The 17162-nt window shown below is 41.2% G+C and overlaps 1 protein-coding gene across 1 annotated transcript in view; it reads right to left on the bottom strand.

Annotated features, from left to right (window-relative positions):
- Positions 1-1451: 1451 nt before the first annotated feature.
- SLC36A4 (solute carrier family 36 member 4) overlaps positions 1452-17162 on the bottom strand; it is a 33003-nt gene continuing 17292 nt past the window's right edge. The window contains exons 8-10 of the mRNA XM_063304745.1: positions 12792-12961; positions 9571-9740; positions 1452-3115 (exon numbers count right to left, since the gene is read on the bottom strand). Of these exons, the coding sequence (XP_063160815.1) occupies positions 2808-3115; positions 9571-9740; positions 12792-12961 (648 nt within the window). The 3' untranslated portion in view covers positions 1452-2807. The remainder of the gene's footprint in view (positions 3116-9570; positions 9741-12791; positions 12962-17162) is intronic.

Here is a 17162-nt window from a genome sequence, read left to right on the forward strand (position 1 = left end):
GGACAGGAATCCAATAGCATTGACTATGGATGTGGAAAGTCTGCATCTACTTTAAGAAAAAGACCATTTCTGTTTCTCTTACAAAAGGCACGTAATATAGTTTACAAGCATAGCTTTGGACAGAATTCTGCCCATCTTGTCATTTGGGTGGGCCACAGATTAGTGTCACCCAGCATCCTTCAGCATGGTGGCAAAGATTCCAAGCACAGTTCAAGGGACAGACAATGGATTTCTGAGTGCATTTCTGAACCATCTATGTGGACCCCGAGTACTGGCAAAACCGAAAGGGGAAGAAAAACCAGAATCAGTGTTCTCTTGACAAGACCAATTTGCTAAATGATTCTTTTACAATGTCCAGACTCAAAGCCAATGCAGATGTGATCGTGGCAGAACCCTAAATTTGAAGATATGCCTGCTCCAAATGGGTGGGAAAGGAGGGATGTCTGGTTAAAGACCAGGTCAGATATTGGGGTTAAGAATATGGCTCTCCCGCACACCACCTATTTACCTGCTTGCAGCAAACTTGAAATGTACATTCAGAAGGTGACAAGTGATACTGAGCAGAAGGTCTTGCTTGCAAATTGGAGCTCGTCCTCCTCCCTTATTTCTACACGACTACAGCAGAGTCAGGCTTAAAAATACCGACAGCGCATCACATCCGTTGTGGCTCTCAGGTACAAGCAACACTTTTACAACAATATACATTTTCACCCATTTGTTGCAGTGCAATTTGCCAAAAAAAATCATGACGCATAGTAAAAGTTATTGTTCGCCAACCAATCAGGAAGAAGAACATGGATGTCAAATCAGGGAAAAAAAATATGCTGAAAGTTATGCTCTTTACTTGAAGGCCGGTTTCTCAACCTTGGCAACTTCCAGGTGTGTGGACTTCAACTCCCAATGGGGAGTTGTCTGGGGAATTCTGGGAGTTGAAGCCCACACATCTGGAAGTTGCCAAGGCTGAGAAACCGGCCTTATTTGCTGCCTTACTGGCTCTTTCTGTTAAAAGTACAGGCTGAACACAGCTCCCACCGCGTTTTGCAGTCAACAAAAACTGGAGGCCTTCAATTCACAAATTCTGCAACCCAACCCAAGAATAATATGGCAACAATACAACCTCCTTTCCACATCTTTTAGGAAAATAATTATGTTGTTATATATTCACTTTCTCCCTCCCCTTCTCCCTGCCTCTGGCTAGGTTTTTCAAAGGTGGGCTCTATCAGGGAAAGAGGCACAAGAAGGAATCCAAGACTTTAGTGTGGGAATACAGATCCCAGGCAGGATAAGGTGTGACGGTGCATGACACGTGTTGTATGTTAATGTTGTACAACATGGATATACAGCAGAATGAAAACGCAAAGGGTAAAAAAAGGTTTGTAATGCAGACTCCACAATAGGTAACTGTATAATACAGAGCAGAATTCTCTACTTTCTTGAATCCCTCACATCCCAAGATTGTGTGTATCTGCTGTTTTGCTTGCTTTGAATTATGAACTCCATGGAAACAAAGGGACCCAAGCAATGACAGCCTCTGACAATTTCAGGGCAAGCTATCACAGCCACAACCAAGCAAAACAGCAGATACACCCACATTTCTTGTTATTCAAGTCCTTAGCAAGTTAGCGAGAGAGGTTTAGGAAGAATAGGTCAGCCCCGAGTTATGAATCCTTTAACATGCGAGGTCCAATGGATTTTAATGGAATTCAAAATGTTGGGTTAAGACCCAACTTTGTCATGTTTAGAATATACCCACTGAAATTTCTCAGTTGAAATCGTGGCTATTATTAAGCCTAACTGCTTTCAACTGGCCTACTCTGAACATGGTTAAACTTGGATCCAACCCATTAATTTTTCCAGGTTCACTCAAGGCATCTCCACACCATCAAAACTTGCTTCCTTTAAAAACAGATTAAAGCATAAAGGGTATATACATGTGATTTCCATAGAAAGTGGAGCTCGGCAGAAATTCTCATTTGCAACCAAAAGGTGCTAACATACAAATATAGAAATGCTCTATATAGTTAGAAATAAATAGAAAAATACAGCTTTTTGTAGAACGGTAACACTATTCTTATGCGTGCGGGGAACTGTCTGGAACGGTCCATTAATTGTGGCTTGCCTCTCCAAAATTGCATCATTTCAAGATTGCGTCATTTTTGTTCCTATACGTCATGTAAACAATTTGCATGACCAAGAGCTGAGTCTCGAGACGTATTTCTTTGCAGGCATTAGGAAAAATTAGTAACAAAATCAGTTTATCTTGCTCTCCTGAGATCCTGCCATGGAGGCTGTTAATTCAGTGACATCAGTGCTAGTCTCCTGGAGGGAAAACTGCAGTGATGGAACTGACTCAAGCGCCTGGCAACTTGGAGACTATAATCCACTGAGAACTGTTTGTACTTGTGCTCTACAAAACATAAAAGGGGCTTCATACATACACGCACAGACAGTATCTGTATTTTTGCATAAATCTTGTTAATCTCTGAAGTTACACGAAGAAGACTCACTAAACCTTAAATAGAGACGTTGGCAGAGATTATCCTCTCAATGTGAGACGTCCGAACATGATATCAAGAAGTATTTTTGATTTCCGGTCCCATTTGCAAATAAATACGTAGCAGTCCATGATACTTGAATGGAAAGGAAGATCTTGACTAAGTCGCATCTGCCACAGGAGCAGATTTAGATGGCCAAAAAACCCCCCTCTGACTGGTCTCTCGAAACCTTTCCACTTGGAATCTGTCATCCTCTTTGGTTTGTAAACACATCCATATTATGAAATTCAAGAGGCCCACAATCTTCTGACGTTAATTGGCACCCCTGGCCAAGTGTGAAGTGTTGAAACAGCTCGCTGACCCATCTGTGGCGTTGCTGGAAAACAAGGTTGTGGGGCAGATGATCTCTTTAACACTTACATATGTGCCAGCTATGAAGCCGATCACACCAAGGGAGGCTATGGAAACATCTTTGAATATCACCCATGCGCTTAGTTTCTCCTTGGAAAAGGTGAGGATTTCAATCAGGGGGGGCATGATCAAAGCCAAAGTGCTGCTGCTTACGGCTCCAACAAGCGAGATCACAATATCCAGACGGGGGATTAATATCGCTATAGCACCTGAAAAAAATGAGAGTTCAGGAAGGAAGGCTTGTTATTACTTAAGAAATGTGGCATTTACATGAAGAAAAGTAGGCATCTGAATGAGTTACAGTAAGGAGGCATTTATTTCAATGGAAGTTAAGTGGATGTGGTGGGTGGAATCATTAAACATCAGTTTCGGCTATAATAGACTTCCTTCAATTATCCTCAAGCAATTGCAATCAAGCTGGATTATTCATTAATTATGTTGAATTAATACATCTGAAATTCATACTGATTATGAAAAGAAGGGATTATTTACTTAGGCGATGTTTAAGTTCCTGAAATGTAATGACTGAAAATGACCAAAAATGTATGCAGACCCATTTATCTAAAAAGAATTAACAAAAATATAATCCACAGTATTGAGAAATTCTCTTTCAATGGAGTGTCTTTTGCTGCCTACAAAGTTTGGGGTGAGTGAATATTCCATCTTCCCTCTGTTGATGGCAAATAACTGTTGCCTTCTCTATCATGGTAGCTCTCCAGCTGTGATGGAACTATAATTCCTAAAATTCTTGGCACCATGGAAAATGGAGGGAAATCTGGGAGCTATAGACCCAAATTTATCAAACAGTTAAGGAAAGTAGTTTTACTGCTTTTTGTTTAGGAAACTTCGTGTAGATTAAAGTATTAATCTAAAACATGCTAGTTTTCCTACTGTGTTTTACAAAAAGGCTGATGTTAAAGTTAATATGTGTCTAGATCCGCCCAGACAAATTTGGTTTTTATTTTGAACACCCTGTTCTACTAAGCAGCTAAAAAAAAAAGAGCTAAAACATCTGAATAGCTTGGTCTTTCAAGAAGCAGGAGCAGTCAAGACTTGCCATCACACCCTTAATCTTCTTCCTCCTCCTCTTTTATCTTTATTTATTTATCAATTTCTTTACTGCCCATCTCGTATTGCAATGACTCTGGGCGGTTTACAAACAATTAAAAATAAAAGATTAAAATATTGTTAAAACAATATAAATATAAATACACATAAATATAAAAATGCAAAATATAAGAAACAAAGTCCAAGATGGTGAATAACGGTCTTCTCATTGGCCTCATCAAGGTGCCAACCACCCCCATGATTGGATTTCCATGTCCACATCCTTTCACTGCTCTTTCTTCCAGCATTCTGCAATCCCTCCTCCTCTCTTTGGCCACCCCAAACAAGGATCCAGCCTTATTCGCCTTTTCATTGTCCATCACCCAGGACTCAGCCTTCCTCCATCTGTTGTTGTTATTGCTGCTATTACTCAAGGGTATGGTGTTCAGGAAGAATACAGTGAGGAGTATGAATGTATGCGTGTGCAGAAGTGCATATGAATCCTGTGTTTGCATATATGTAGGTATGTGGATATGTTGGACTTTGAACAGGGAGACCCAGGTTCAAATCCCTACTTGATCACCAAGCCGAGTTTGGTGTCATTTCTCAATAAGTAATTCTATGCTTAAAATATTGTAATATTTATTGTTCTTACGCATAAATGCCCTCCACCCCACAAGATGCTTAGAGGATAAACTACATTTCTTCAATGAACAACAGAGGCATCATTTTAGGGTCATCCAAGGTCACTTAAAAATGTAATTTTTGTACTGTTGGACAGAAATTGCCACTCAGGATGCAAAATTCTACATTGGAAAACAGTTTTCATTTTGAATCAGCCTTTCTCAACAAAATGGAAGGACCCCATCTGAACAAATTTTAGTCTGTTGTCTAAAAAGCTTTCCCTGTGGCCGTTCCCCTCTTCTGAAACAGCATACCCCCGGAGACAAAGGGCGGGGGTATCTTTGGTATTATTTCAGAAGGCAATTTAGACCTGATTTTCAGGGGGAGAGAAGCTTTGGGAATGATGTAGACAATAGCATTGAAAGGTGAAAGCACTCAGTGCAAGCATTGAGTCATGTCTGACCCTTTGGGGGGATGCCGCTTTCGCAACGTTTTCTTGGCAGTAGCTTCTACCAAATGACTGCTGAGGATTAAGACTATGATGAGTATGGCATCATATGTATGATGTATGATGTATGAGTATGACATCTCTGAAGATGTTGCCTAGTCTGGCAATGAAACATCTGCAAGAAAACAACAAGGCTCAGAGAGCACCAAGGACTCCACAGAGTATGGCATTGTCAGTGATTATGATTATACCTGCTATTATGTTCTATTAGTTTTAGTATTTGGGGTTCTAGTTTGTATTTTAACCTGATTTCTGTAATAAGGAGTGTGCACCGCTCAAAGTTTCTTTCTGAGTAGAGCTGCATGTAAGCTCTAATAAATTACTAGAATTTCCATGATTCCTTACCATAAAATGATGCTGGCTGAGCATCATGGGAAGTGTGGGCCTAAATATTGAACATCTCCAGGTAGCGTACCAAATTGTGATATGCAATGTAACTGCAATGTGATTGCAATGTAATGTATGCACATCTTTTTTTTTTTATTGACCTGGCAATTGTCATGCATGCCCACTGACATGGCCACAAAGAAAAAGACAAACTGAATTGTAGAAAGGTTCACACTTAGGCAAATTTGAGAAACTGCAGGAAACTAAACAAAGGGTTAGCACTTAGAAATTAAAATTAGGTCACGATGCCAAAATCCTGGTAGAAAGTCTGAACAGTAAAGGTACCTATCTTATGCGCTCTGAATCTGAGTAAAATTTCATCACACGGGCATGACAACCATGCAAGGTTTGAGTTCTATTGGGCTTTGAAGAAATTGCAAGCAAGAAAGATATTTTAGGAAAGATCTGAAAACTTACATAACTAACAAATACATTTTTAAAGGGCTTAGGTTAAGAGCCTTGCAGAAGAGCATCCTTGGACAGTATTCCCTGCATATACTCCTTCATCTTCCTTACCAACAGCCTACAGTGGAGTGTAGCTATGTAGGAACTGGAAAGCTGGTAGACCGATAGACTTAAGACTCCTTGTTCTAAGAAACTAAATCCCTGGGAGAGAATCAAAGCTCTTCTTCAAATGGTCATGCCAGATTAGAGCCTAACTTGGAGGGATATGCTTCTATTACAACATCAGAAAGAAAAAAGCTACCTTGATTTAATATATTTGTACCGTAACTAGCCCTCCAGTCAATGGAAGGCAAACATGAATAAGTTATTCATGGTATGAAAAAAAAAAAAAGACCAGTTCTTGTTCATTTTCAGGACAAAGAAATTCCTTCTGTATAGAACAGCATGAAACGAACTTGATGTTTTCAGCCAATATATTTACATACAGCTGTGGTATTCTACACCAAACTTTTTTTTTTTAAAAAAGAGATATTTGGAGAGGTAAATATAACTCTCCAATACACCCATTTTGTGCACTTCGTTCTTCGTGACTCATATTGTTTCTCTTTCAATTGCAATGACTCGCTGTAATGATTCCTCTCCATAAACTACACATACCACTTGAGTTTTGCGGACACCCCAAGCTGACAAGGAGAAATATTTTATCCTCCCCCAATATATTTTTGTCGGAGGATTGAATTGATAGCTCTGTTCCTGAGCTGTTATTTTCTCAAGAGCAACATTAACTTTTCCCCACGTTAATGTCACTGAGTTCCTCTGCAGTTGTTAAAGCATTGACCCAAACAACGGTTGATGATCCTGGTAACAGAAGTTGCCATCAGTCAATCCTTTTGGACAGTCAGGTGATACATTAATGGCTAGAGAGGTTATAAATTAAAGCTAAAGGGGCAACAGAACGTGGGTGAGAGCACAGAGGAAGATCAGCCCCCAGGAATCTTTTTACAAGAGCAGTTCAGAGATGAGGCAAGAATCATTAATTTCTTGGTGGGTTTCCAAGCAAAAGCATAGCTGTACTGAGAGTAGGGGGCTGGGGGAAAATACATTCTTTCTTGATAAAAGGCCTGTCATTTTGTTGTAAGTTGAATAAATCACATAAGCATCTCATAAATAACCATCTCCTAGTTCGGAGATATCTTAATCCCGTTCAGATAGGTAACTACCCACAACTACCACATACCAACCTATGGAGAGCATTAGGATTCAAACCTTTTACTGTAAATACTGAGCTAAGACCAGATACAATGTCCCATATGAAGGAGCCCAGCAGAGGCCTCTGGTAGAAAACTGCAATTTTGTCAAAATAGCAAAACACACAACGACATTGCAATGCATGCTTTCCCAGTAATGCAAGCAGGTACAAAAAGGAGGGGGAGCTTGCACTGTGAGGCGTCTCTGATCATTTTCCAGCATCGCCCCTCTGCAGATGCCCACGCAACCCCAGAACTTTATTTTCTGAGGCTCCACTTCCTAGAGAGGTGACAGAGAAATTCCTCAGAAAGAATTGTTATGAACAGGACTCAGTTCTGGAACAGACATCTTCTTTGGTGGCCTTCAGACAGTAAGTGAAAAGTAAATCCCTGAGATTTGCTAGCTCAGATCTGCTTCATATATTGCCATTTGTTTCAAGAAGATCTTAATTCATCAAGCTCATTGGCTCTCCAACACAGCAGGCAAAGATCTCCTGCCTCATGATCATTCCAGTTAACCACGACATAGAAATTCATCTTTAACATATGGACATAACATAATAAAGCCACACGAACATGAAAAGAGGGGAAATAGTCCAATAAAAAGGTTCTTCACCAATGAGCTTCACAGATGTCACCTGTGGAATTTAAACAACTGAGGACATACTCTGAAGGTAGCACTACCAGGTGTGCCCCTGCCCTTTTACCCTTCTGTGGACGCTGCTGCAGATCAACAATAATGGGAACATGGGAAAAAGCATGGCAGAACTTAAAAACATCCCCCAACAGCTAGTGACCCAGGGACATACCCTGCTTCTTGCACTCAGACATCAAGGAGCCCAGTCAACAGATACTCTGGAATTTGTAGGCAACATAATGCAAGGCCACAATGGTGGAAGAACACACAAAAACCATTCATACTTCACAGCACAGTGCGCTGCCCTTTCTTAACAAGCATGCTCTCTCAGTTCCTCTGGCAATTAAGTTTAAAAAATGGAAGAAAAGAGATTAACTGAACTGGCCCAAAGGTTAATAATATGTAATATACAACAAAAAGATATTCCTAAACTATCCAAATGTGCGTAACTATATGCTAAGTATTCTGGCCCAATAACTTTGGTTATTGGTGCATTAGAAGTAGAACAGATGCTTTCATGACTTATTTGTGTAAAACGACAGTACTGGTTGAGAGAGCTGTAGAGCTATATCTTTAGCCCCACCCATGGAAGCTTGCTAGAAGTAAGGGCTCAAGCTGGCCAAGCAGGACAGTTGTGTAAACATGGAGCAAGTGTATTTCAGTCTCAAGGCTGGCTAAACAATGGCCCAAGGTCCATTGACTCAAAAGGATGGGAGGAAAAGGCTTAAGTTTTAAACTCTTAAGGCTGAATATAGTAAGGGCTTATCATCTATGTTTTGCACTAGGCAGATCTTCTCCATAGATATGCCTTCTTTCCTGTCTACTGACTACTACCACTACTAACTTTCTAGTAGTGTTGAGTCTGGGAAGCCTCTGCTATTATCCTGATCCTGAATTGAGGGTTTTGTTCCTGGAGAGTAGAGCTTAATAGTTGCACCCGGCTTGAAGTCTGACAGCAGGTGACTTTGGGCCAGTTGTGATCGCCCAGCCTAATCCACAGGGTGATTATTGTCAGGGGGGAAAAAAATAGAGGAGGGAGTGTAATGTGCACCACTTTGAGCTCCTGAAAGAAAAGAGGGTTATAAATCCAATAAATAAATAATTAAACACCGCTGATCACACCTGCCATCACAGCAGCAACATGGACATATGAGACAGAAATACTAATGGATATAGACCTCCACTGACACCTCCTTGGTCTACAAGAGACTCCATATATTAGGTATGCACAGCAGGGCTTTCCTATTTAAGACATGGAGCAGAATTACATATGAGATTAGACCTAGACTAAAAGCCTGACTCTATAGCTTCTTTTTTACACACTTGGCCCTTTTCAGTGAGCAACATGGCCTCAGAATGACACATAGTTTAAAGCTGAGCTAGGTTTAAGTTCACAGCCATCTCAGAGATTGCTTACTAATTGATTCCTCCTGCCTAAACTGACATTCCCCATATGCGCTGAACTACAATTCTCATCTGCCTCAACCAGGCAGCTGGCTGAGGATACTGGGATTTGTAGTTCAACAAATGGCTTGGGAAAGAGTCAGATGCATGAAGGTTGTAATATCATAGAGTATACAGTGAAAATTTAGCCAAGGATATAACAAAAATATCCCAGCCTACAAGAGACAGGTAAATAACACAAATTTTAATAAATGTTCCTCCAGAAGGCCAAGTTCGTATAGCTGATATGTTAGGTGTATTCACAGAGAGAGAGAGGGAGAAGACTTGAACTCTAAATTTAATACATTTCTTTTCTTTCTGCCCATCACATCTGGAAGACACCCTACGTTAAGCCTTAGTACTTACAGGTTGAGCAGACCAGAAGCACTCGCACTATCAACTCAGAGATCAGCTTCAGCTTCTGTTGCACTCTGGCGGCTACAGCTGGAACGATGATCTCAGCTGGAACGTAGAACTGAATCGAATAGGTCACAAAAATCCCAAAGGAATAAAGTACCTTGACCATTTGGTACAGCCTGTGAGTAAAACATATTCATGGATTTGAACAAAATCTCTTCCGGTCTAAAGATTATGAAGACAGTCTGTTACAAGGAAAAGGAACTGTTGCAAATTATATTGGGTGAACTGTCAAATAATTTGCTCCTTTGGTTCACGGTAGAGATGTGCCCAAAGCAAAAAAATGTGTTTTGCTCTGTGTTTGTGCAAAACACATTGTGGCTTGGAACTCCAGCTAGACCATTCCACGTGGTCCTCATCATCTCTCCAGAGCCAAACCCAGATAACTTAGGGTGATTCAGGTTTCAACCAAGACAAATTGGAAAGAGCCTTAAAGGGCAACTAGGCAGGACTGGCATGTTTCTCTCCTCTTGTATGTTCACAAAGCCTATGAATCAGCAGGCCCACCAATATTCCCAGCACTTTTTCCCCTTAGCCACTGCTGGCCTTGAATTCAAGCATGGAAAACACACCTGGCCCACCTGAGCTCAATCAACCCAGTCTTCCTTTATCCTCCCACCTGCTGCACCACACCCACCTTCAACCCTTCTGTCACTGAGCATTTTACTTGTTCACTGCCACCCAGTAGTCACCCAACAGATCCACTGCCCTACCTCTTCACCACCAGGTTTCGCACTCACCTGACCCATTTCCCTGGTGCCCACTCATTCATTCCCCACAGTTGTCCTGCAGCTCTCCAAAACCACATGCCTTCCTTTCCCACCACCTCCCCACACTACTTCTTTATTGCCTACCTTTGCCCCACTGTTTCCCACCACACAACACCTCTGCCAGAAGATGGGTACTCCAGGTCCATGAATGGACAAGGCATACAAGCTTCAGTCGGGGGCTGGACCACCCAATAGTGTCAAATCTGCCTAACAACCAGGTCCAGAGGAAAACAATCTAGATGTACATTTCAGTTTTGCGTGCTTTCTCTGACTTAGAGCTGCCTTACTGGTTCTAGTCAAGCTTTTTGCTCTGATCCAAAAAAGCAACTGTTTTTTGAAAAGCTGTGGATTATGGATGTGCAACATGTTCCATGCACGGATCAGGCAGTATTGGTAAGAGAGGATTCCCACACTGATAACGTGGCTAGTAATTCTTATGCAAGCAAAATCCAAAGGCAGATTGGTTTGCCTTCTCAGAAGAGACTGAAATCTCTCCCGTTCCAGTAAAAGTGCAAAAAGAAGAAAAAAGCCAGGATCTTTTTAACTGCTTATAAATTGGTTCCAGATTTAAAAGCAAGTCATTTGTTAGAATTCTTGTCTTTTCCCTTTTGTTGTTGTCATTTTGGTTGTTATTATTTTGGAGGGAAGGGTATCATTATTCTAAATCAGCCCAACTCTCCCTCCTCGGTGGTTTAAAACCAGATATTCTTTTCTTCCCATTTCAAGACTCAAAATCTGTCTCCAAACTGACCATCTTGAAAAAAATCAGTGATGTGTAAAAATTAAAAATCTATAAAGCAAATATATAAAAATGGTATAACAGTGGTACCATTAGGGATAGAGCAATTAATCTTTTGTGTGTGTGTGTGTGTGTGTGTCTAGAGCTTCATTCCCTCCCACCCCCCAAAAATAGAGACCAGTGAATGGAACCTCCATGTCAAGTTTTAAGTATTTCAGAATTACTAGGGCAGCTTAAGTCTTATCATTGCTTGTAGACAGCCCCCACAAGAATATTGCTGGCAACTATTAGAGGCATTAAGTGCTGCAGCACACTCCTACACACAATTATTCCAAAATTCATGTCCCACTAAAGCTACCTGTGAGTTTAGGATTATAACCCAAAGGTGAGACCTTGCATACGCTGGCTAAATTACAGTGAGAATAGAGAAAGATCAGAGCTGGCATATTTAAATTTGAATAGCAAAATGTGATTTGATGTAAGAATGAGCACTTGTCAGGAATGTCTTAAACACGCCAGCTGCACAGGCCCAGGAAAACAGATAGCTGTTTCAAGGTATCCCCCCCAAATGCATACCCACATACTCTTCCAACCACTTTTTCTGCCTGGATCTCTGAACAGCCCTAATAAAGATAACTCTCCTACATATTCCAATCATTAAGTTCCAGAAGAAAAAGGTCTGTGTGGCGGCAACATGTCGGGTCATCAGCTTCCTCACACCAATTATGGAGAATACCTTGTAGTTACAAGGATACTAAAAGAATCAAAAATTGCAGATTTAAGTCTGCTGGGTTTCATCTCTTTATGGGGCTTCCTTTAACAGGAACAACTTTGTTTTAGTGTATTTCATGCATTTACAGCCATTTCTCTTCCATGATGGAACTCAAGGTAGTGTACATGGAGTGCTGGATAGTTGTCCTTCTAGACATGATCCAGATTCACACTGGTTTTGATGAAATGGATACATCGTGTGTTTCTAGACACTTCACTAGGAAAGCAAGCATTGCCACTTACTCCACACCACAATAACATCTATTTCTCTCAAGAATTTCTTCCCTGTTTTGTTTTTAGGACAGATCTCTTATACACAGCCTTTGTCATGAGTAAGGATGGCGAGCAGGGGGCTCCCATCCAGACTGTTAAGTGCATGCGTAGCACTGAGGAGTTGGGCGGCCATTCAAAGAGACAAAGATCGGGACCGCCTTAACCCTTGGGGTTTATGTGTCTGGGTTTTTCCCACGCTTCTTCAGTTTGTTAGGATTCCTGTTATGTACAAGCAATAAAACATTAGAGACCAGTTCCTTGTCTCAGCGTGGTTCCTGGCTGTTAGGACACCAATCCTAACAAACTCCTACTTCCATCGAAAGAGGGAGGAACAAGAAATTAAGGAGAGACATTTGGAAATGTCTTCAGAAAACCAAGAAATGCAGCTCGCCATCCTTACTCATGACAGCCTTGGCTGCTTTCTTGATCACATAAAATTCTCAAACAGCAGGCAGCCTCTTTATGAGCTTTCCTCTCCCTTACAGGACTTGCTTAAATTAATCATGTCTGCTGGTTAAAAACCTGACCGCAACTATCTGCTTTTCTCTTAATGCCATCTATAGTTCTCTATACTTTTTGTTCAGAAACCTATCAAGTCTTAACATGCTTCTACTAACCATCGATCTTGTGGCAGGTTGAGAGTGATGCTGGCTTTGATTTCGTCCCCAAAGCGTACGTATCCCAGGGTGGCTAATGAAATATACAAGGCCATCACGATTCCCATGCCAATGTTGAGTGCCAATGGGAAGCGGTCAACTTCTTTCATCCTATTCTGGAGGGGGAGCACCTGAAAAAGAGAGGATACAAGGTGAGGATAAGAAATGATCAAAGAAGAGTTTTGTGTCTGAATAGTTTCTTCCTACAAATTTTCAGAATGATTTAAATTGGCTTTTTCCAACTCAACTGCTGCAAACTTTGAAAAAAAATGCAATCGCAATACAACCTGAGGGTATGAGAATTAGGTAGGCTGACCTACGCTATTCTTCCAAGTATCCTAGACATCAGATACAACTGATTACACAATCAGATTTCAGCAGCGTTACATTGAGGGCTCTGGACCTAGAAATCAATTGCATCCCACTGATCATGGATTGCTCACCCACACCCAAAAAGATTGTGAAAAAGAAGCCGTGTAAGAAAGAGATTTTAAAGAAATGATGTGGTGACTCAAATATACCATACCCAAAGATGGGATTAAAAGTGATTGACCTAAATTAAACCTAGTCTTTGTACTTACTAGGAAAATCATTACAATAGCTATCTTGACTTTATCAATGAGCAGTTCTCCTGAGTTTCAGCAGGACTGGCCCAAAATATTTTGCAGTCTGAGGAGAGGGACAAGGTTGATATTTTATGAGGAGAGAGCCAGGTTGATATGTTACGCTAAGCCATAAACCACACTTTACAAATCACAATAGCTGAGGTTTGTAAGAGTGGGCGCGCTTCTGATCCCATCAATTAAATGTCATCTTAGGGGATCAAGAAAATGTGCCTTCTACGCCACAGCCCCTGCCCTCTGGAGCAGAATACCCCTGGACAGACACATGGCTCCCACTCTCCCTGGTTTCTGGAAGTCTCTTAAGACCTCATTCTGTTCCCAGCCCTGGGCTTAGGTGGCTGTGGAGCCCCTGTTGAGTTTTTCTTGCATGTTGGGGAGTGCTGTTTGGGTCTGGGCAGTCATGTTTTTAGCTGTATTTCTAATACGTGTATTGGACTTATTGTATGCCACCCAGAGTCTTCTGGAAGTTGGGCAGCCTTAACAAATCCAAATAAATTTAATTAATTAATTAATTTAAATTGTGCCTTCTAGTCACTGTTGACTCCTGGAGACTGTCTGGACTAGTCCCTGCCGTTTGCTTGGCAAGGTTCTTCAGAAGTGGTTTGCCATTGCCTGCTTCCTAGGGGTGAGAGAGAGTGACTACCCCAAGGTCACCCAGTTGGCTTCATGCCCAAGGTGGGACTAGAACTCACAATCTCCTGGTTTCTAACTGGATGAGTTAACTACCGCACCAAACTGGCTCTTAAGTCAAAGGTGGATGATCCAGACTATGTCTCAGTGCAGACTGTGTGCAATTTTCCCACGTATTCAATCCTGTATCAAGCAAGAACTGCTATTTTTCTGGGCCAACTTTGCAATGTTCCCCCAGGTACACTGGAGATTTCCCCTGAAGAGGATCTCAAGGACACCCACAGTGTAGCTTTTTTGTTCTTCAATAACCGTATTTTCTTCAGCCATTTGCACGTGAAAAAATACTGTGGAAAGAGGCAGAGCCAAAGATGGATGGGCTATTCATTCTCAGATTTTTAGGTGCCCTCTTTATTTCCTCTATTTCTGAGTCTCTTTTCTGCCAAGTATAGGACCAATCACTCTTTGCAAGGATGTGAACTGATTTGAGTGCAGAGAGCTTTTGGAAAAAGACTGCATGAAATTAGAGGGAAGGCCACAGCCTAGAAATAAGTTGACCAAAGACATGGGGGGGGATTCTAATGTAGCACCTTAAACATCAGCATTTATAAGACTGTACAACTCCAAGACACCTCAAAATAATATTTGAAGCTGGTTATTCAAAAATGAGAGAAGAAAAATGTTTAACAGCTAAGCATATCTATCCCAGCTTGTTATGTTCTTTGTAAGATAAAATGCATCTCAAATGGCAGCTTTGAGAATGGACCAATTTAAAGAAATTGGCTAAGGAAGAAAAATCCTTCGTTCCTTGCTCTGAGTTTTACAACTGAAAAAAATAAAACCAATATCTTTACTTTCTTCATCAGTTACAGGAGAGAGTTAGGGAAGTGCTAAGACTACAGAAACTTACATTCAGATCAAGATTCACTTGATTTTGCTTCAACAGTTTTAATTTTCTTAGCAATACCTAGAAAACGTTTAATACTAGCTTACAAATAGAACCAAGGTAGTCCTTACTATCATAAAATACCATACTTCTTAAGTTTAAATTTTATCTGTATAAAATTTAGTTGAGAAAGTTGGTATCCATAGACTATTTGTAATATCCCTAGATTGTTGTTTATTCGTTTAGTCGCTTCTGACTCTTCGTGACTTCATGGACCAGCCCACGCCAGAGCTTCCTGTCGGTCGTCAACACCCCCAGCTCCCCCAGGGACGAGTCCGTCACCTCTAGAATATCATCCATCCATCTTGCCCTTGGTCAGCCCCTCTTCCTTTTGCCCTCCACTCTCCCCAGCATCATCTTCTTCTCCAGGGTGTCCTGTCTTCTCCTTATGTGGCCAAAGTATTTCAGTTTTGCCTTTAATATGCCCCTCAATATGCCCCTTATCACTTGCCCCTCAAGTGAGCAGTCTGGCTTTATTTCCTGGAGGAAATAAATATCCCTAGATAGCATCCATCAATCCCTAAATTAATAGATTATTCAAATCAGTTATTAATTACATAGCACAAAATTTCCCAATGCCCTGAAAGGTCAGCAGTTGTGCAAGAATTTTTGCCTGAGTTTGTGCAAGAATTCAGCGTTTCACACCAGATCCCTGAACAGAGAATTTCTTGACATTTTATGATATCAGACTCTCAAAAGATGGCACAGTGTTACCCACTGCCTGAAACGGCTGCCAACAGCTGCTGTACAGGATTAAGACCATTTAACAAAAACGAAGTTTAAATGGAGGATAACGCTTTCTCTAAACAAAGTCCAAATCCTAGGAGGAAAATCCACCAATAAGCAAGGAAAACGCTTTATATTTAAAAACGTATTAAATTATATTAATTTTCACTTTTTGAGAGCTGCAGTGTGAAATGGCACTGCTACAGCAAATTCATGCATGTAATTGCACCAACTGAACAACTCTGGCCCTCTTCAAATGAAAAAATAATCTTATGCGGGCATCAAATATTCAGTTGTCAGCGGCTCCTGATGAATCTGTGGTGAAGGGAAAACACCAGACTCCTTGGGCGTAAGCCACTGCTCCATAAGTGCCTGCAGGCTCAGTGCTTGCTAAGCCTAAAGGCAGCTCTGAAGAAAAGGCAGGTACGGGGGGCTTGAGAAGAACCTTGAGGGAGAAGTTGCAGAGAAAGCACCTGCTGGGTTATCCTTATCAGGCCTGTATAAATGAACTCCCCTACCTTCTATGCTGCCTTATTGGGACTCAGCTCACTGTTAAGGCAGAGAAGAGAACGGGTTCCTCATTTAGGAAAGCCTTACTCGCTGGGCCGGAGACTACTCAAGGAAGGAGTTGTCTATATGCTCACAGTTGATTCTGGAAGGCTACTTGAGACTGTTGGTGCAGGAGAACAAGCCTCAAATTGCCAATGCCAGATCCATTTACTTCCTTGGTTAGATATTTTGAGAGTGACGTTGAGTTCTTGGTTTGGACTGCAGAGGCTTCAGAGAGTCTCTTTTTGTTGTCAACTCCTGTCCCTAAATGCTCAAAGGATTGGGAGAATAAACTTCAGCAAGTTCTCAAAATCTCTGGAGAGTCCAGTCTTGCTTTCTGTTACTTTCTAGTCAGCATCCCACCTCTCAGTCTACAAGGGTTTCTGCCCCAGAATTCTATCAATTTGCCTTCCATTCTTGATGAGGGACTTCCATTTCCATGGAACAGATTTCACAAATTGCTGCATACCCCTGCAGCCTAAAGAAACACCAATACAAGTAAGTATATAGCCTGTTGATTTGAACTAACTAGTGAGAAAGAACTGAAGTATTAAGCAGCCCTTACTGCTTATGTGAATTACGTAGTACGTCCAGTATTATGGATGGGCAGACAGAAGACGGCAGGGTACTAGGAGATCTCCAGGTGATTTGCTAAGGATTTTTTACTTCCACTTGCATAAGAGTAGCAACAGCTGAAAAGCTTACTATCTTCTCTTTGACCACGAAGAGGGTGAGTGAAGCTCCTCAAGACAGACCATTCCCCAAATCTTCCTTATATAGCTACTTAAATAGACAAGTTAGATGTTGACTCTGTTAATGACCCCCATACTCCTAATAATTGTTTCTTGGTATGGCTGGAAA

The sequence above is a fragment of the Candoia aspera genome, chromosome 5, assembly GCF_035149785.1.
Source record: "Candoia aspera isolate rCanAsp1 chromosome 5, rCanAsp1.hap2, whole genome shotgun sequence".
Lineage (NCBI taxonomy): Eukaryota > Metazoa > Chordata > Lepidosauria > Squamata > Boidae > Candoia > Candoia aspera.